The following is a 21205-nucleotide window of genomic DNA, read 5'->3' on the forward strand; positions in this document are numbered from 1 at the left end:
GACTGGGGTACTGTGGGGTGGGGGCGGGAATGAGGAAGCTGTTGAAATTCACATTTATCCTGTGTGGTTGCAAGGTCTCAATGCGGAAGTTGGGACCCTGCAACCACACAGGATAAATGTGGATTTCAACAGCTTCCTCATTTCCCCTACCCCACATTACCTCAGTCCCAAGCCTGAAATGTCAATTCTCCTGATTCTCAGATGCTGCCTGATCTGCCGTGCTTTCCGAGAAACACACTCTCGACTGTAAGTAGGGATGGCCTAGCCAATGACACCCTCATCCCATGAATGAAAAAAAGAAAAAAAAATCTGCAAACTTAGGAACAACACCCTCGGTTCTTACATCCAGCTCATTAATGCATAATGTGAATAGTTGTGGTCCTAACACTGATCCCCGTAGAACTTTATCTGGCTGCCATCCTGCCAGCCCTTTATCCCCAAAATTTCCTTTCTGCCACTCAGCCAATCATCTATCCATGCCAGTAGCTTGCCCTAATACCATGAGCTCTTATCTTCTTGTACGGCATCTTCTCAAAGGCCTTCTGGAAATCCCACTGGATCATCTCCACTGGCTCCTCTTTTTCTAAGTTACTCACTATGTCCTCAAAGAATTCTAACAAAATCACATCCCCTTGATGAAACCGCGCTGACTCACCCCATTTTACCACACATTTCCAAGTACGTTACAATCTCATCCTTAATAGTAGACTCTTAACTCTTATTTTACACCAAGATCAGGCTAACTGGCCTATAATGTTCTGTCTTCTTCCTCCTTCTCTTCTTAAGCAAGGGCCATTAGCCAAAATCTGGTCCAATGGCACCCTGCCTGACTGCAGTGATCACAATAACTCGATAATCACCTCAGCTATCTCCTTCAGAATTCTGGGTGTCGTACATCCATCCAGGTGATTTATCCACCTTCAGAACTTTCAGCTTCCCCAGCACTTACTCTTCAGTGATGGCATTTATACTCAACTCTGCCTCCTGACTCTCTTAAAGTTTTGATATGCTACTGGTATCTTCCACTGTGAAAACTGATGCAAAGTACCTCTTCAGTTCCTCTGCCATTTCTTTATTCCCTATTACTACCTCATCAGCCTCATTTTCCAGTGACCCAATGTCTACTTTTGTCTCTCTCTGATCTTTTAGATATCTAAAGACACTTTTTTAATATTACTGGCAAGCTTACTCTCAAATTTCATCTTCTACCCACTACTGCTATTTTAGTTATCCTCTACTGGTTTTTAAAGACTTCCCAATTCCCTGGCTTCCTACTAACCTTCACCACATTGTATACTTCTCTTTTATGCTATTTCTGACTTCCACTGTCAGCTATGGTTGTCACGATGTTTTTCCTTCCATGGAATGAATTTCTGCTGTACCTTCTGAATTACCCCAGAAACTCCAGCCATTGCTACTCCACCATCTTCCCTGCTAACCACCCCTTCCAATCAATTTTGACCAGCTCCTCCCTCATGTCTTTGCAGTTACCTTTACTCAATTGTCATACTGTTACATCTGATTCCGGCTTCTCCCTTTCAAACTGCAGGGGAAATTCTATCATATTATCGTCACTGTCACTCGGGTGTTCCTTAATCTTATGCTCCCTAAACAAGTCTGCCTCATTGCAGAACACCAAATCCAGAATTGCCTGTTCCTTAGTGGTCTCTACCACAAGCTGCTCCAATAAATTCCTTTCTTGACATCCACTATCAACTTAATTTTCCCAGTCCACCTGTATATTGAAGCTCCCCATGATTATTGTAACATGCCTTTCTTATATGCATTTTTTATCTCCTGATTTATTTTCATCCCACATCCTGACTACTACTCAGAGTCCTGTTCACAACTCGTAACAGGGTCTTTGTTCCTTTGCGGCTCCAAAACTCTCCCCACACAGCTTCTATGCCTTCTGACTCTATGTTACTCTCGATATTGATTTAATTTAATTTCTTAATAACAAGGCAATCCTGCCCCCTCTGCTCATCTGTCTGTCCTTTCGCTAGAACATGTATCCTTGGATATTTAGTTTGCAGCACTCATTACTCTCCAGCCACGTCTTCAGGATACCCACAATGATATATCTGCCAATTTCAATTTGTGTTGCAAGTGTATTTACCTTATTTTATATAGTGCATGCGCTTAAGCTGAGGTGGAGAATTAAAATGGCAAGCAACCAGGAGGTCAGGATCAGTTTTGCAGACTGACCATGGCAATAAGTAGTCACAGAGTTGCAACACAGTGAAGACACATCGTAAAACAGCAAATTACCAGACCTTCAAGAACTATTGATATTGCTGGGAGTGGCAGTAACAAAAGACATTCATGGTACAGTTTTTTTTTAAGAGGTGAGAGACTGTCAACGGTATGTGGATGTCATTGTACATGAATCACAGGAGATTGGCCTTCAGGTATGCCATAGTTAGTGACGCAAATGATATGTTACCCAATAGAGATTGTAATATAAGAGGAAAGGAGTCTCACTGCAATCATATAGAACTTTAGTAACACCACATCTGGAGTATTATGTACAATTTTAGTCTTCATATTCAAGTAAGGATATACTTGCATTAGAGGGAATGAAAAGAATGTTTACTTAAATTGTGAAGAATTTGAATTTGCTATCTCATGGGTCAGTGAACCATCAGTCATTGAATATGTTCGACAGGGATCTATACATTTTTGATGCTAATGGAATCCATTTCAGTAAGTGGGGGAGGTGGAAGCATCATGATAATGTCGCTAAACTAGTAATCCAGATTCTTGGACTAATGTTCTAGGAACATGGGTAAAAGCCCACCTTAGCAGATGGCAAAAGTTAAACACACCCTAAACAAAATGGATACAATTTCTGTTCTACCAGTGACAAAGAACCACTATTAATTGTCTTTAAAACCCATCTGGTTCAGCAATGTCCTTTGGGAAAGGAAATCTGCCTTCCTTATCTGATTTTGTCTACATGTGACACCAGACCCACAGCAATGTTCATTTTACTCTTAACCACCCAGTGGGCAATTATGAGTGTGCAATAACTGCTAGCTTTGCAGATGATGCCTTCATTGACATGAATGAATTAGAAATATTGTAAATTAATGTGATCCCAGATGCCAGCTAAAACAAAACAGCAAAGTAACATTCAGTAAATTGTGCATTATCCAGCAACATATATTAATACCCGAAATACGGATGAAAAAAATTAAAGTATTTCTAAGCATATTTTTTGTATATTAATGTAGGATTCAACCAAACACTCCAAATTTGCGGGTGACAGAAGCCTTAGTGAAGCCTCAGCATTTCATGCACAACTGTATTCATTACACCCTGCCATGACTAATATGCCGGATCCTCATCTCCCTCACTCCCAGAGACTTAACAGTCCCTCTTCCCAATCACCCTCATATACACCAGCCCTGTTTTCCCACTCTCCTCCCCCTCAATTAGCAATTCCTCTTCCAAAACCCCTTCTCCCTCTATTCATTCACTTAACAACTGCTCTTTATTCACCAGCCCTTTCCCCTGAGTTGATGTCGTTGGAGTCATGAATAGTGCTAAGAGAGACAGATCAGGAATCTCTCCTGGTCTTACTATACGTCACTAGCTCATGTTGAAAAAATTTGCAGACTTATATAGATCTATATGAGTGCACTTTCCATGACCATCAAGTACTGCCCGAGGAATTTTCCCCAAACCATCAGGCTCAGAAGCAGCAAAAATACCAGGGCAAGACATCGAATTTCAAGTCGCAGCAGCTTTTCAGCCCATCGAGCCTGCTCCACATTCAATAAGTTCACAGCTGATCTGATTGTAACATCAAATTCACCTTCCAACCTAGCCCTAATACCTTTTTAAACTTGTTTTTGTTCAACATGAATCTATCTACCTCGGCCTTAAAAATATTCAAGGACTCTACCTCCACAGCATTTTCATAAAGTTCAAAAGAATCCTGACCCTCCGAGATAAATAAAAGCCTTGTCAGTTTTGAATGGACTAACACTGATTTTTAAAAAGTAACCCCAAGGTCTAGATTCTCCCATGAGGAAACATCCTCTCCACATGTATTCGGTCAGGATCTTGGGATCAACCTGTGCACCAGAATATGAATCTATTACAATTGAAATGATTTTGCCTCAACACTCCAGAAGGGTCTAACACCATTTTTTTTAATCATCCAAGCGTATCAGAGAGTATTCGAGATATTCCCCTATTTTGAAATAAATTGCTTCCATTGACTGGACCCAGTTGGTATTTACAGGTTAAATGTCACAAGAACACGCCTGTGAAAATAATGCACTGTCCTACTTTCCAATGAGGCTTTCATGATTACGGCATTGCCATGTCTAAATTTCCGCATTTAATGACGTGGGAATTAGAAATCATCTGCTGTCGATTTCCTAAACTTCATTGATTTCCTTGTCATTCAATACGTCTCACATCAGATTGATTATTCTCGCTTTAAATTTGTTGCACAATTTTAAACTAAACACTATTGCGGGCAATCAGTCCAATATAGAGTCACTTTCATATTGAGCCTTCCAGCTGTAAAAGCTGAGCTTCCTTCGCCTTCTCAGTCCTCCCGAACACTTCGGTGGCCTGGGTTTCAACTATTTGCCAAATGGCTGAGTGCGGAGTCATGTGGGTTGATAAAGCTGCACGTTAATCCAGAGCCGGGCACATGCTGTGGTGTTAAAACCACACACTGATGAAGAATTCAGCACTGAGCTCTCAGTCCGCATCACATCCAAACCGTTATTTCAGTGTTCATTAGGAAACACGAGCAATGCTTCAAACCAAGGTGATCCAGGTAACGTTATGTCAAATAATGCATCCGCATTCTGACAATATCTTGTGGTGTATATTGTTTTAACATGTGTTCTTGTGCATTTTAAGAGTACTGTAGCGTTAGATAATGTCAAGACGTGGGCGCGGGAAGTTTGACGCCTCGTGAGGTCAGCTAATAGCGCATGTGCGGCAACAGCCGCCGGGTTTAAAGAGGCACCGGGTTCCTCGCGCCGCGTGCTCGTGGATAGGGGAGACGGGCACGAGGAGGGGGGAGACTGACTGACTGACTGACTGACAAATGGATGGGTGGGAGGCGGAGGCTGATTGGTGGAGGGACTGGGGAGACAGGGCAGAGGGGAGACCAATAGACGGGAGAAATTAGACTGGGCAAGGGGCAGACTGATAGATGGGGGTGTGGGCTGCAGGACAGTGAATAGACCAATAGATGAGAAGAAGGGGGGCGGTGTTGGATGACAGGGCACAGTAGAGACAAATAGACGGGGCAGGAGGGAGACTGAGGGAGACAGGAGGCAGGGGGCAGAGTGATGGAGGGAGACAGGAGGTGGGGTAGAGTGATGCAGGGAGAGAGGAGGCAGGGGAGAGACTGATGCAGGGAGAGAGGAGGTGGGGAAGACTGATGCAGGGAGAGAGAGAGGAGGCAGGGGATGACTGATGGAGGAGAGAGAGAGGAGACTGGAAGACTGCTGAATGGAGAGAGGAGGTGGAGGGAAGACTGATGGAGGGAGAGAGAAGGCAGGGGGGAGACTGATGGAGGGCGACGCTGCAGCCCAGTGACAAGGAGGTTTTGTAGAAGCCACCCAGATGTTTGGCTAAGCTGTTATGTTTATGTCCACTTAAGACATTGATCATATGAATTGGAAAAACTTCTTTAAAGACTAGCAGTGGTAGCCTAAAGAAATTGAAGAATACAATATTTCGTTAAATTGAATGTTAGATTCTGTATAAGTATGGTTCAGTATTTTCAACCAAGCAATTTATCTGCTTTATTTATATCCACACAAGTGGACTTTAATAGAAAACATACACACTGCATTGAGTGATAAATATTTTCTTATTTAAATTAAAACCAACTATACTTACAAATATCCACCTTGACTGTATAATTGGAAATTGCAGATGCTGGAAATATTAAATTAGATCAGAAAGTGCGCTAAATACTCAGCTGGCTTCGGAGCATTTTGTGTGAGAGAAGTAGAATTAAAGGTTCAGATCCATCTGGTGTAGTTATGACAAATGTTCACTGACCGATGTTTCTCTTTCTGATGCTGCCACACATGCTGAACATCTCCACAGCCCCATTCCAATTGAACCAAAAATCCTGCTTCTCCTTGCAGCCTCCTTTCTGCTCCCACAACCTCCATCCCCCACTCCAACCCCAAAATCTCTTGAAGGTTCTCACATCCCTGAAGTCTCCTACTTTGACTCCTTTAAAGGTCCCTTCTTTGTTCTGGAGCATTCTTCTGTCCAGCTGCACTGCAGCCTCCCTCTCTTATCCCTCCTGTTGGCAATCCCTGGGTACAGTCAATGGTTGGAATCATAGCTTAAAATTATAGCCATACTGCACAGATCGGGCCCTTTGATCCATCAAGGCTACATTGCCCTATCTGTGCTAATCCCAATTTCCTGCACAGGGCCAATTGCTCAACCAAGTATCTTTTTAAATGTTATGAGGTTTCCTGTCTCAACTACCTTCGCAATAGTGCATTCCTGATTCCCACAAAACTCTGGGTTAAAGGTTTTCCTCAAATCTCCTCTAAACATCTTGCCTTTCACTTTAAAATGATGTCCCCTTCGCCTTAAAATTATTGACCCTTCAGCTAAGGGAAACAGTTACATCGTATCCACTTTGTCCATGCCTCTCCTGATTTATACACCTCAATCATGACCCCTCAGCTCTAAAGAAAACAATGTCAATCTGTCCAATCTTTCTTAATAGCTAAAATGCCCAATCCTAGGCAACATCCTGTGAATCTCCTCAATATACTTTCTGTTACAGTCATATCCTGTCTATGGTAAGGTGGCCAGAACTGCACACAGTACTCCAATTGTGGCTTAACCAAAGTTTTGTACAGTTCCAATATAACCTCACTATTCTTATAATTTATGCCTTGACTGATAAAGGCAAGTATTCCATATGTCTTCTTAATTACCCTATCACCTTGCCCTGCTACCTTCAGGGACCTATGCACAAACACCCCAAGGTTCCTCTGTTCCTCTGAACTTACTAGTGTCCTATCATTCATTGAATGGTCCACTGTCTTGTTCCTTCTTCCAAAGTGCATCACCTCACACATTTCAGGGTTAAATTCCATCTGCCACTGAGCTCCATATCTGTCCAATCCATTTATATCATCCAGTAAAATAAGACTTATTCCTCATTGCGAACTACCCAGCCAATCTTCACATCATCTGCATTCTGACTTGACATTGCTCCTCTTCCCATTTCTTCTAAATCTAATTATATCAGGGGATTTAAATTTCTCCAGTATTAATTGAGATAATCATAGTGTAAAGGGTTTAGAACGGGACAAATTTCTTGAAATATATTCAAGAGAGCTTTTTAGATGTCAAGTCATTGAGCATTTAAAACAGAGATAAATAAGATCTTGATTCCCAAGGGGATCAAAGGTTACAGGGAGAAAGCAGGAAAATGGGGTTGAAAAACCTATCAGCTATGACTAAATGGTGTAGGAGATTCAATAGGCTGAATGGCCTAATTTCTGCGTCTATGTCTTATGGTATTATGATCTTATATGAACATGTACAAGGTCCAACAAGATGTATTTACTAGGTGCAGTGCTGGACCTAATTCTAGGTATAAAGCTGGACAGGTGACTCAGATGACAGCAGGAGAGCATTTTAGTGATAGCAACCACAGCACCATAACTTTTAAGTTTGTTATGAAAACAAAAAAGATTGTCTGCCAAAAGGGGTGTTGGATTGGGGAAGGCAGATTTTATTAAACTAAAGCAAGATCTAGCCAAAATAGGCTGAGATAAGCTACGTCTGGATATATCTGTAGTAGAACTGTGGAGGGCATTCAAAATTGATTTGGCATGGGTACAGCTTCAATATGTATTTGTTAGAGTGAAATATAGACAAAAAAAGCCTAGAGAATCCTTTATGTCTAAGAATATTCAGGACTGGATAAAAAGGAAAAGAAATGCTTTTACCAAATATAAAAAAAAGAGCAAATCAACAAAGGCTCTAGTGGAGTGTAGAAATCTAAGAAAGCAATTAGGAGAGCAAAGAGGGGGGCATGAAAAAACACTGGTGGATGAAATTAGTGAGAATCCCAAGATATTCTATGAATATATCAAGGGGAAGAGGGGATAACCAGGAAAAGGTTGGAGCCCATTAGGAACCAAGAGGACCACCTGCATGGAGCCAGAAGGTATTGGCAGGGTTTCAAACAAGTTCTTCACTTTAGAGAAAGAGGATGTAGATACAGAATACAGGGGAGGTGCCAGAGGAATGGGGGACAGCTTACGTGGTTCTAATTTTTAAGAAGGTTACGAGAGATCAACAAGGGAACTACAGACTAGTGAGTCTCATATCAGTATCAGAGAAAATTCTGAGGGAGAAAATGAATCTCCACTTGGAGAGGCAACGTTTATTCAGAGATAGTCTGCATGGCCTTTTTGGAGGAAGGTCTTGCCTCACAAATTTGATTGAAAGTTTCGGGAAGGTGACCCAGCATGTGAATCAGTGTTGTGCCTCAATGTAGTTTAAATGGATTTCAGCAAACCTCTTGACAAGAGGTATCCTAAATGGGAGAATAATAAAGAATAAACATAGGTGGCGCACCCTTACCTCTGCTGTTTATGTTCTTTTAGGAAGTAGAGGTCACAGGTTTTAAAAGTATTGACAAAGGATCCTTGATGAATTGAGCAACGTGTGAAGCTTCTGGTGCAGTTGATACAATATCGTATTTGAAGATAAATTTACTAACTTCAAATCTTGTGAAGTCATTGATCTTCTTGCAACGGCATGGATGCATCCACTTGCCAGGGGATTGACTCCTGGCATTAAACAGCATCAACTTTTTCTCCCTATGTTTTCTGATCCTGTATTTGGTAAGTTCCCAGATCCCCTGCAAGTATAGTTCATTGCTCCTCCTTTACAACTACTCCAACAAGACCATCTGAGTGGTTTTGGAAAGCTTTGCAACCCAGTATCCTATAATATGGTATTCTTCTAATTCTGCAAGGCCATACTCAGCTCGCAAAGGTTTCCTAGCACCTGCCCCAACTATAGTTCCTCTGCCCTTTTAAGAGATGCCAAGCTACTGGCATTACCCAGTCACAACTGTAGTGTTTTGTTTAGACAACTAGCGAAACAACTGCAGTGTTAATGCAGCTGGAACATTTCAATAATGTAAACCAACAAGCAGTGAGAAGCCTGCTTAATGTCACATTGCAGTCAACAGCATCAGTTATTCATTTATTGTGATCACTATCAGATTTAGTTTCCAAAAACTGAACATGGCCAAGGTAATTTAATTCAAAACTTTGTCTAATCAAATATCAACTCAATGATATTTTTAGATTTAAAACAATATATTTAATTCTGTATACTTCTTTGTCTCAACTGCTACAGAGTTTTGAGTTGTGTTGAATCCTTTAGACATTTCAAGTATACAAGTTACATGATATTGCTCACAGTTCAAATTACTGTCATCGTTTTTTGCAATTGCCTGTAAGCTTTTCCAGAGTACTTTGATAGCTTCAGTTTGCTTACTTTAAAGATTATTTAAACCTCTTCTGAATTTGATTTTAAGCTGGAGTCAAAGGAACACATGCAGCAAATAAAAAATCATGGAGGAGAAACCACAGCCATAAAACATAATAGAAACATTGTCAGATGTAATTGTCAACTTATTATAACCTTCCCCGATAAAGTCAAAAGATTTGGTGATTGGCTGAAAGGTAAGAAATACAGAACTGAGCTTATTGTCTTTGCTAACATTAACAAAAAAAAATTATGTAAAATGTATTTATCAGGAACTATTTTACTAAGTTATAAAGTGACATTTCTATAACACTATTCCTTGTAAAATGACCAAGGATAGTTAACAATATGTGCGGCGCTAGATTATTCCATGTCAGCAAGAAGAGTATTGATGAACGTGAACAACAAGCCAAGGTCACTAATAATGCATTTGAGCAACAAGAGGAAAATTACAGGCAAGCTGAAGAGCAACAGCCTATGAAAGAATGATCGCTTGTAACAAGACTGAGTTTAGTAATGCCACAATAGCAAAAGGTATCAGAGTTACACATGTTTTTTTGCAGTGCCTGTGAAATCAAAGCTAGCAATATAATAGATACCCACCGTCAACTAATTCAGCCAAAGAGAGAATGAGGTGGAAAGCAAGACAGTGTCCCAAGTTCATCCAAGTAGAAACTGCATTGTTAACAGCAAACCCTTGGAGTAACGGCAAGTACTGGAAAATCTTAGGGAGTATCTGTGAACAGAGGAGAAGTTTGTATTGGCCAGGGTGTTTCTATAAATGAAAAAGTAGGACTGCAGGTGGGCGAGTGAAGCTGAGGGCTAGGAGATGGGCACATGAAAGGTAATGTATAAACTGAGGCAGCAGTGAATGGATAACTTCCTGAGCTGCACCAGTAAACAGGTGACCCGTGCACACCCATGGCATCAGGAGTGGAAGAGACTGCACATATTCCAGTGCCACAGTATGCATAATAGAAGTGTGTATAGACAATTTTGGCTACTTGGTGGAGGAGGAGAGAAACAAGTCAAATGCTGTTTCTGCCATTGATTGTTCCAAAGAGCGGAGGTGGAGAAGAACCAGGGTGTTAGAGTGGTAAGAGTGGGTTTGGAGAGTTCTGGTGGGTTGGGAACCTGGAGCAAAGAGATGGGGTAGCTATCATTACAACAAATAAGAAAGCACTACCGTCCATTTACATGCACTGAACTGAACACAGTACTCAAGGAGTGTGTCTTCATCTTGCGGGAATAGCATTATCTGCATTGCACTGTGCCAAAAGGCCCCTCCACTCACTTCACCATTAGATCCATGCCGCAACCAGTAGAACAAATACAGCAGACAGAAAAGTAGGGTTATAATTTTTCATTGAGATTACCACTGAATGTAATGCCAGTGTATGTAGTCCATGCTATAAAAATCAATAACTTGTCTTGATTTATTTTCAGTTTGCAATGTCTTAGTTTCAGGTAGTAGCAAACATGCTCAACTTTGATTACTAATAATTTTATCATTGAAGTGTTAGTGTATAAGTTGCTTATAGTACAAGAAAGTAAAAATATTAGGTGAACTAGAAGAACACGAAATAGATCTAACCCTTTTTTTTGTTTGAAAAATATTGCAGGGCAAAATGTTATATTTCTATTTATTGACTGGAATTTGCGTGGGATTGCTCAAGTGATGTTTGTCAACAACTCTTTGAGTGGGTTAATTATTTTGGTTGGATTGATTTTCCAAAATCGATGGTGGGCACTTAATGGCTTCGTGGGATTGGTGTTCTCAAACATGACAGCACTTCTGCTCAGCCAGAACAGGTAATTTTCTTTTTTATTATGTATTTTATTACTGTATTACTATTTTTTGAAGAAGACATTACAATACTTTTTACTGCATTTACTTTTATATGTAAATAGTAGTTTCACACGAGGAGATTATATTTAATCATTTTGAAAATCACCAGAATCAGAGGAGAAACTAGTCCTTAATATTTCATTTTCTGAAATCATCTTTCATTGTTTAGTTGTTTAGTATTTGGTAACTACAAAGAATATCCAACCATTCGAGAAGATTGTTGAAATAATTCCACCTATTAATGTATTTTCCTCCCAGGAGCTCTACTGAAAAGCTTCATGAAGAACATTTGATTATTACAGTGCATTCACTTTCTTTCATGAGGTGTGGGCATTGTTTGCAAGGCAGAGTTTCAGTATGAGGTGTAACTGATCGTTTCTAGGTTCTTCGCAAAGTAGATGGGAAGGTAATAAGAATGAAAGTTGGCAAGGATGCAGTAGTGACCCTGATTGCTGAATCTATCTATAGGGAGAGGTTGAGGGCACTATCGTTGAAGCCTATCAAGATTATACTACAGACATACATAGAAACAAGTGTTGCCATTGAATGGAAATGTGGTGCAAGGGTTGATGGACATGAGGCTGCTTTCATTTGAGAGAACACGGTCGAGAGATGACTTAATAGAGACATATAAGATATTCAGGGAGTTAGATAGGGTGGACAGTGAGAGCCTTTTTCCTAGGATGGTGATGTCTAGCACAAGGGGGCATAGCTTCAAATTGAGGGGTGATAGACATAGGACAGATGTTAGAGGTAGTTTCTTTACTCAGAGAGTTATAAGGGCCCGGAATGCACTGCCTGAAACAGTTGTAGACTCACCAACTTTATGGGCATATAAATGGTAATTGGATAGGCATATGGACGAGAATGGAATAATGTAGGATAGATGGGCTTCAGATTGGTTTCACGGGGCGGAGCAACATGGAGGGTCAAAGGGCCTGTATTGTGCTGAAATGTTCTATGTTCTACCACTGGTGGCACAGTGGCTCAGTAGTTAGCATTGTTGCCTTACAGCGCCAGGGACCAGGGTTCAATTCCAGTGTCAGGTTACTGTCTGTATGGAGTTTGCACATTCTCCCTGTGTCTGCGTGGATTTGTTCCAGTTGCCTCCCACAATCCCAAGATTGCAGGTTAAGTGAATTGGCCATGCTAAAATTGCCTATCGTGTTATGGGATGTGTAGGTTAGGTGCATTAGTCAGGGGTAAATGTAGAGTAGTAGGGTAGTGGAATGGGTTTGGGTGGGATACTCTTTGGAAGGTTGATGTAGACCTGTTGGGCTAGAGGGCCTGTTCCAGCACTGTTGAGATTCTATGAAATCCAGGTTTCTATTGAATCCAAATTCTACAATCTGCCATGGTGGGATTTGAACCTAGGTCTCCAGAATGTTACATGGGTCTATGAATTAACAGACCAGTGATAAAACCACTAAGCTTTTGCCTCTTCTATGTACACTGTTGTGGGTGTATGTGTGTAGTATAGTGTGCCGCCCATTTAGGAAAGCTGGTCAAGTGATCTGGAGGGGCAGAGCTTGGGTCCAGTCCTGAACCAGCTGGAGAGATATGAGCATCATTGATGAGGTGTTCCTGTTCAGAATTATCTACCTGGTTTATAATTTCTGGTTCGAAAGGAAGTACCAATATTATAGTGGTGAGCCAATCTCTTGAACCACAATAATCCACAATGGGTAGACACATCCACAGTGCTGTTATGAACGAAGTTTCAGGATTTTGATCTAGTAACAGTGAAGTGATGGTGATTTGGAAGTGATTTTATTGCTAAACAATTATCCAGGAACCCGGGTAATGTTCTGGAGTCCCAGGTTTGAATCCCACTGTGGCAGATGGTGGAATATGAATTCAATAAAAAGAAAAATTGGAATTGACCATTGTGGGGGAAATTCATCTAATTCAATGATACTTTTTAAGGAAGGAAATCTGCCGCCGTTATCTCGTCTAGCTTACATGTGATTCCAAACCCACAGCAACGTGGATGGCTCCAGACTGCCTTCTGAACTGCCTTAGATCACTGGTCCTTTGTAATAATTGCTGCAAAGTCTCAAAAAAGAAGCGAAACCCAGGAGTGCTAAAACTTAAGGTGACCTTTCATCATAGAAACTTAAAATAGTGCAACACTGAAGGGGGGTTGGCCCGAGGTACTGTTTCAAAAGGCAATTCACCTGGTTGCATTCCTTCACATTTTTCATATATATCCCTTTTCATACAGTCATAGAGATGTACAGCATGGAAACAGATTCTTCGGTCCAATTCATTCATGCTGATCAGATGTCCCTACCCAGTCTAGTCCCACCTGCCAGCATCTGGCCCATATCCCTCCAAACCCTTCCTATTCATACATCCATCCAGATGCCTTTTAAATGTTACAATTGTACTAGCCTCCACCATTTCCACTGACAGCTCATTCCATACACATACCCTCTGAGTGAATAAGTTGCCTCTTAGGTCTCTTTTATATCTTTCCCTTTTCACCCTAAACCTATGCCCTTTAGTTCTGGAGTGCCCCAACCAGGGAAAATACTTTATCTATTTATCCTATCCATGCCCCTCATGATTTTATAAGGTCACCCCTCAGCCTCCGATGCTCCAGGGAAAACAGCCCTAGCCTATTCACCATCTTCCTATAGCTCAAATCCTCCAACCCTGGCAACATGCTTGTAAATCTTTTCTGAACCCTTTCAAGTTTCACAACATCTTTCCGCTCAAAAGGAGACCAGAATTGCATGCAATATTCCAACAGTGGCCTAACTAATACCCCGTACAGCCGCAACACGACCTCCCGACTCCTATACTCAATACTCTGACCAATAAAGGAAAGCATACCAAACGCTTTCTTCACTATCCTATCTACCTGCAACTCCACTTTCAAAGAACTATGAACCTGCACTCCAAGGTCTCTTTGTTCAATAACACTTCCTAGGACCTTACCATTAAGTGTATACATCTTGCTAAGATTTGCTTTCCCAAAATGCAGCACATCACATTTATCTAAATTAAACTCCATCTACCACTTCTCAGCCCATTGGCCCATCTGATCAAGATCCCATTGTAATCTAAGGTAACCTTCTCCGCTGTCCATTACACCTCCAATTTTGGTGTCATCTGCAAACTTACTAACTGTACCTCTTATGCTCACATCCAAATCATTTATATAAATGACAAAAAGCAGTGGACCCAGCACCGATCCTTGTGGCACTCCACTGGCCACAGGCCTCCAGTCTGGAAAACAACCCTCCATCACCACCCTCTGTCTTCTACCTTTGAGCCAGTTCTGTATCCAAATGGCTAGTTCTCCTTGTATTCCATGAGATCTAACCTTGCTAACCAGTCTCCCATTGGGGAACCTTGTTGAACGCCTACCGTTCTGCCCTCATCAATCATCTTTGTTACTTCTTCAAAAAAACTCAATCAAGTTTGTAAGACATGATTTCCCATGCATAAAGCCATGTTGACTATCCCTAATCAGTCCTTGCCTTTCCAAATACATGTACATCCTGTCCCTCAGGATACCCTCCAACAGCTTGCCCACTACTGATGTCAAGCTCATTGGTCTTTCGTTCACTGGCTTGTCCTTACCACCTTTCTTAAACATGTTACTACGTTCTTCCCATAACTTTTGTTCCCTTTAGACCTAAGAACTGTATCTACTCCTTCTCAGGAACATTCAAAGTTTTGGTTGCAAATGTTTTCTGTGGCAAAGCATTCCACAGGTTCATCAATCTCTCTGGGTGAAGAAATTTCTCCTCCTCTCAGATCTAAATGGCCTACTTCATATGGTCTTGGATGTTGACACCCTGGTCGTCGGTAACAACCTTCTTATATTTATCCTGTCTACCCCTGTTAAATTTTATAAGTCTGTGAGATCTCCCCAACTCATACGTTTAAACTTTCAGCAGAACAGTGCCCTCTTTCCACAGTACCAGTGCCAAAGTCCCATGAATTCTAACACATTTCTCCTGTATCAATCTTATGAGCCATGTATTTACCTCTTCAATCTTAGTTACCCTGTGCCAATATGTTCGTGACTTGGGTAGTAATTTGGAGATTATTATTTGTGATTTTGCTTTTTAATTAATCACCTAATTTCTCATGTTGCCTCAGCAGAACCTCTTTCTTCATTCTATTTATATTATTAGTATCTACATGGACCATGACAGCTGGATCTTTTCCCTTCCACTCTGCAGCCCAGATGATGCATCCTTATCCCTGACATTTTTCTCATTTGAGGTGATCCCAAATAATAGTTCCTTACCAGCCAATGAACTCAATGATTTCCTGTGACATCTTGAAAAATGTCCACATTACAGACGAGGAAGTGCTGGATGTCTTAAAACGCAAAAGGACCCGATCGGGTGTACCCTAGAACCCTGTAGGAAGCTAGGGAGGTGATTGCTGGGCCTCTTACTGAGATATTTGTATCATTGATAGTCACAGGTGAGGTTCTGGAAGACTGGCGGTTGGCTAACGTGGTGTCACTGTTTAAGAAAGGTCTGAGTGGATTACTCTTCAGAGGGCCGGGGTGTACTTGTTGGGCCTGTTTCCATACTGTAGGGAATCTAACCTGTTAATCTATTTTCCATATACCTTCAATTAGAGTTGCCTCTTGCCACTCCCTAACCACCCGAGGAAGAATGCCTCATCTTCCGTCTCAGGGCCCTCCAACCCAATGGCATCAATTTCCTCATTTCCCCTTCCCCTCCACCCTATCCAAGTTCCAACCTTCCAACTTGGCACCTCTCTCATGCCCTGTCCCATCTGTCCATCTTCCTTCCCACCTATCCACTCCACCCTCCTTTCCATTATCCCCATCTCCACGTTCCTATCGCACTCTCCGCTACCTTCCCCCAGCCCCAACCACCTGCCATTTATCTCACCGCTCGCCCAGCCCACAGCCTCATTCCTGATGAAGGGTTTTTTCCTTAAAACATCGATTCTCCTGCTCCTTGGATGTTGCCTGACCTGCTGTGCTTTTCCAGCACTGCACTCTCAACCCTGACACTATGAGACAGCTGTGCTAACTGCCAATCTACCATGCCAGCTATTGAGTCATTGAAAGTTAACATACAGGTGCAGTAAACAGTTCAGAAATGTAATTAAGAAAGCAAATGGTATATTCGTCTTTGTTACAAGAGAATTTGAGTATAAAAATGCAGATGTTATCCATGAAGGGTGGAGTGTCACACTTCAGTATGTAAAGGCATTGTAAAAGTGCAAATTGTTGAATGTTAAACTATTTTTTAAAACGAGTGTGTACAGTAAGGAAGTATAGCTTCAGGAGGAAGAGAGAATGTAGATGCAAATGTCAAGAATTTTGATTTACTAAATAACATAATTTTTATCTAATTGGATTATTTTGACATTTTATTGAAAGTACATTGAGCAATTTTCTATAAAGTTTAAAAACATGGATGGTGACAATGTTTTGAATTTTCATTGAAACTTGAAGTTTTCCATATAAATTCAATTAGATTTTTGGCAGATATAGTACGCCTATTATTTGTGACTATCTCTGATGGATTAAATAAGGTTCCACTCTTTGGAAGGCTAAATTTCCTCCAGCACAGTATGGTCCTGAACCAGTGCTATAACACATTTGCAGTGACTCCAAACAAAAATCAATAAAAAGATTAATTGTTCCCTTAAATGTTGTGTTATCAAATGTTAGACTATGTTATGTTGCTTTTTTACAGATCTGATATTGCAGCAGGGCTTCATGGATACAATGGTATCTTGGTTGGCTTCGTACTGGCAATGTTTTCCAGTAAAGGAGATTGGTATTGGTGGCTGCTATTACCAGTGACTGTGATGTCATCGTTATGGTAGGAGAAGCAAATTATTTTTACTTGTAGAAAAATTGAAACACATAATCTATATTCAACATCTTTATGTATTCTAGTCATTGAGAATAAAATTAATTATTTCATTTATTAATAACTGAGTATTTTTAAACTTTACAATAAAAAGTATCGCTAAAGTATGGCAACAGAAAGAGACTGAAATCTACATGCCTTCAGGATTGCCCTGCTGAATATAGTTGAAGGGACGATGGCAATTATAAGATGAGGCTGTTGCTTAATGGTAATATCACGACACTATTAATTCAGAAACTGGTTTGAATCCCACCATGGCAGATAGTGAAATTTGAATTCAATAAAATCCGGAATTAACTATATTATAACCAATGATTTAATCTGTTTTACTGTCCTGTGGGGGTGGGGGGTGGGGTGCAAGGGGGCCTGCCATTGTTTTCTTATCTTGCCAGCGTGTGATGGCATGTATAAATAAAAATTGGATGACTCTTAACTGTCCTTTGAAACTAATTAAGTCAGACAAATATCTAGCATGTAATTATGCACTGGAAACATCAATGGCAAACACAACCCTGCTTACCCTGCATAGTCCTACTTCCCAACATCTCAGGAGAGAGCTGCCCCACAGAGCAAACAATAAGAAGTAGCAGCAGAAGTAGACAATTTGGTGCATCAAGTCTGCTGCACTATTCAATAAGATCATGGCTCGTCTAATAAACCTCACTTCCACTTTTCTGCCATTTTCCTATAACCCTCAATTCCATTACTGATTTTAAAAATCCTCATCTTTGTCTTAAATAGGTGACACCTTACACTGGGATTTGGCCCACATGGTTAGGTTTACAGCAATATTTTTGCATTTATCCTGCCAAATCCTCTAAGAATCTTATGCTTTCATAAGAATCTATGCATTCTTTTAAACTCCAATGAGTACATGTCCAACCTACTCATCTTCAGCTCCTCATAAGAAAATCCCCCCATCTCTAGAATTAACCTGGTGAGCCTTCCATGGACTGCCTTCACTGCCAGTTTACCTTTTTTTAGATAAGGAGAACTGTTCAGTTTTCTTGGTGCAGCCAGACTCATACCTTGTATCATTTTAGCAAGACATCCCTATATTTCTACTCCATTTCCTTTGAAATAAAAGCCAGAGCCGGTTACCTTCCCTTTAGCTGCTGAACTTGGGTGTGAGCCTTTTGTAATTCATGCATGAGGACCCTGAAGCCCTCTGTACTGCAGTATTCTGCAATCTTACTCATTTAAATAATATTCTGATTTATTTTTCCTGAAAAAGTATAAAACTCAATTAACAAACAACAAAATTTTCCCATTATTAGTGTATTCCATCTGCCATGTTTTGCCTACTTACAGCATGTACATTCCTGTGTCAACCTCACTACTCGACTTCCCACTTAATTTTATGTCATCTGCAGTATATTCATTTCCTTCATCCAAGTCATTAATAAATATTGCAAATAATTTTAGGCCCAGCACCGATCCTTGCCAGCCTGAAAATGTCTTTATCTTAACTCATTGTCCTCTATAAGTTAGCTAATCCTCCATTCCCTGCTAATATATCTCCTTTAAAACCATTGGCTTTTTCTCATTGAGTGAGTTTCTGTGTGGTACCTTATCAATTTCCTTTTGGAAATCCAAACATATGATATCTACTGATTCCCTGTTATCTATCCTGCTTGTTACCTTCTCAAGAGCTCTAACAAATTTGTCAGGCAAGATTTCTTCTTCATGAAGACATGCTGACTGTTTGATTACAGTACATGTTTCTAAATGCTCTACCGTGAGGTGTGGGTCTATAGTATTGACTGGCCCTTACCCATCCTTATTTGTCCTTGTGAATGTGGCAGTGAGCTGCCTTCTTGAACCATTACAGTCCATGTGATGTAGGTAGATGCACAGTGCCATTAGGGAGGCAATTTTAGAACTTTGTTCCAACCATATTGAAGGAATAGTGAGTGGCTTAAAGGCGAACTTGCAGGTGGCGGTGTTCCCTTGTATCTGCTGCCCTTATTCTTCGAAGTGATGATTACACAATTCGTGATTCCTCCAATCGGATCCATATGCAGCAACATTTGGTTAATAACCATACCTGGGTTAACAAAGCTCAGGAGTGATTGGGAAGATAATGAGTTTGACACCCGACCTATTTCTTGTGACTCTCTCTATCGAAATCACCTCCAGTGGGGCCGTGTAATGTTCAGCTTTACCATTATCTGAAGGGCATGGTCAAAAACTTCTACACACAAAATGAAACTTCAAACTCTTGTCTGCAAATGACAATTGATGCCAGATTAATTGTTAAGTTAAATGTCAAAGGATTTATGTAAAAAGACGTGTAACCATCACTTAATTGCCTCTAGGCCTGAGGAGGAAGAGCTAACAAGTCTTAACTTCCAACTCTTTGTTCATACCTCCCTGTGGTTTCTGTCACCATAACTGCATGTCCAAGTGTATTTTAAATGCAATGAGAATTTTTGCCTCAACCATTTTTCAGATAGTGAATTCTAGATTCCCATCATTCTCTGAAGGTAAATTTGGTCTTCAACTCCTCTGTCATCTATAAATTTCTATAAATCTACATAAATTTTTTGCCCTCTCTACAAAGGAAAATTGACCTTTCCTTTCCACTTTATTTAGGGCCCTCATAGTTTGATAGACCTCAGTAAATCTCCACGTAGCCTCTTATGTTCTATTAAAAAACAATCCCAATCTATCCAATCATATCTCCTAGTTAAAATTTCCATTCTTGGTCACATTTTAAATCTCTTTTCTCCCCTTTGTGGTGTGATCATGCTCTTCATGTAATGTGAGCAGAACTGTATACAGTAATTAAGCCATGGTCTAATTCAACTTTTATACAGTACTAGTGAACATCATTATTTTTATATTCTAAACTTCAAGTGATAAAGCAAAGATAAAGCAAACCCTGAATGCTTTCTTGATCATCTTATCTATCCATCTTGCTCCTTGAATCTGTAGACGTGTACTCCAATGTCCTTCTTATTCCACACTTCTCATAAATTTACCACTTATTGGATATTCTTTTAATTTATTTGTCCCCCCAAATGCTCTCTGGTATGAATATGTTTTGATATAACCTAATGATCTAATAGCCTAATATCAAGTTGATTCAAGGATTTTTGTCAATTTAAAGCTTACGGAACAAGGGACAGAGGTGAGTATATGAAGTCATGTCACAATCCAATTACAGTCACACAGAGTGGTTTGGAACGAGTTCAAAGTGTTCAATGGTTGCTCCTTTCTTGCTCCTTGGTCAAGTCCTGGTGATTGTACAAGTGTGCAAGAGCAAATTCATCTTGGGATCAAACATGACACCAAGCTTAGAAGTGATCTGGCTCAGCCTCTGATGTTGCCAGAGAATGGAATCAGTGATTAGGGGACAGTGTATGCTCGGAACTGATGATAATTGCTTCAGTCTTCCCAACGTTTATTTGGAGAAATGTTCTGCTCATCCTGTGCTAAATATCAAATAGTTCTGAAACACGAGAAAAATTGTGGCATACGTAAATGAGCTTGTTGTTCTTTGCGCGTTATACTATTTTCAGATGATGATGTTGGGAAGTAAGTAAGTAAGCAAAGTCTCTAAAGTTTTACCAAACAATAGGAAAGATGATTGGTGATAGTTTGACCTGAGGGTCACCACGCCTTAGGCGATGGGAGAGGTTGAGACGGAAAGTACTTTATGGTAACCCTCAGCCGGTGTAGGAATTGAACCCACACTGTTGGCGTCACTCTGCATGTGTCCAAAGAAAAAGAATGTAGTGAGGATTGCTAAATTAATGAGCTATGGCTCATTTACCAAATTGACCTTTCTGTTACTTCCTTTTCTTGTAACCTTCAGTTGTTCTCATCAAGTCCAATCCTAATCTAAGCATGCTTTGTCACAGCTGAAATACGCTTTCATATTAATTGAATTGAAGGGAATGTTCTTCTACATGAATGAATTGCAGCAATGTCCACT

General features: G+C 40.5%; 1 protein-coding gene across 1 annotated transcript in view; it reads left to right on the forward strand.

Moving 5' to 3' along the window:
* Positions 1-4777: 4777 nt before the first annotated feature.
* Positions 4778-21205, forward strand: part of LOC132828358 (urea transporter 2-like) — a 69857-nt gene continuing 53429 nt past the window's right edge. The window contains exons 1-4 of the mRNA XM_060845705.1: positions 4778-4801; positions 9581-9728; positions 11154-11343; positions 17086-17214. Of these exons, the coding sequence (XP_060701688.1) occupies positions 4778-4801; positions 9581-9728; positions 11154-11343; positions 17086-17214 (491 nt within the window). The remainder of the gene's footprint in view (positions 4802-9580; positions 9729-11153; positions 11344-17085; positions 17215-21205) is intronic.

Source organism: Hemiscyllium ocellatum, chromosome 1 (genome assembly GCF_020745735.1).
Source record: "Hemiscyllium ocellatum isolate sHemOce1 chromosome 1, sHemOce1.pat.X.cur, whole genome shotgun sequence".
Lineage (NCBI taxonomy): Eukaryota > Metazoa > Chordata > Chondrichthyes > Orectolobiformes > Hemiscylliidae > Hemiscyllium > Hemiscyllium ocellatum.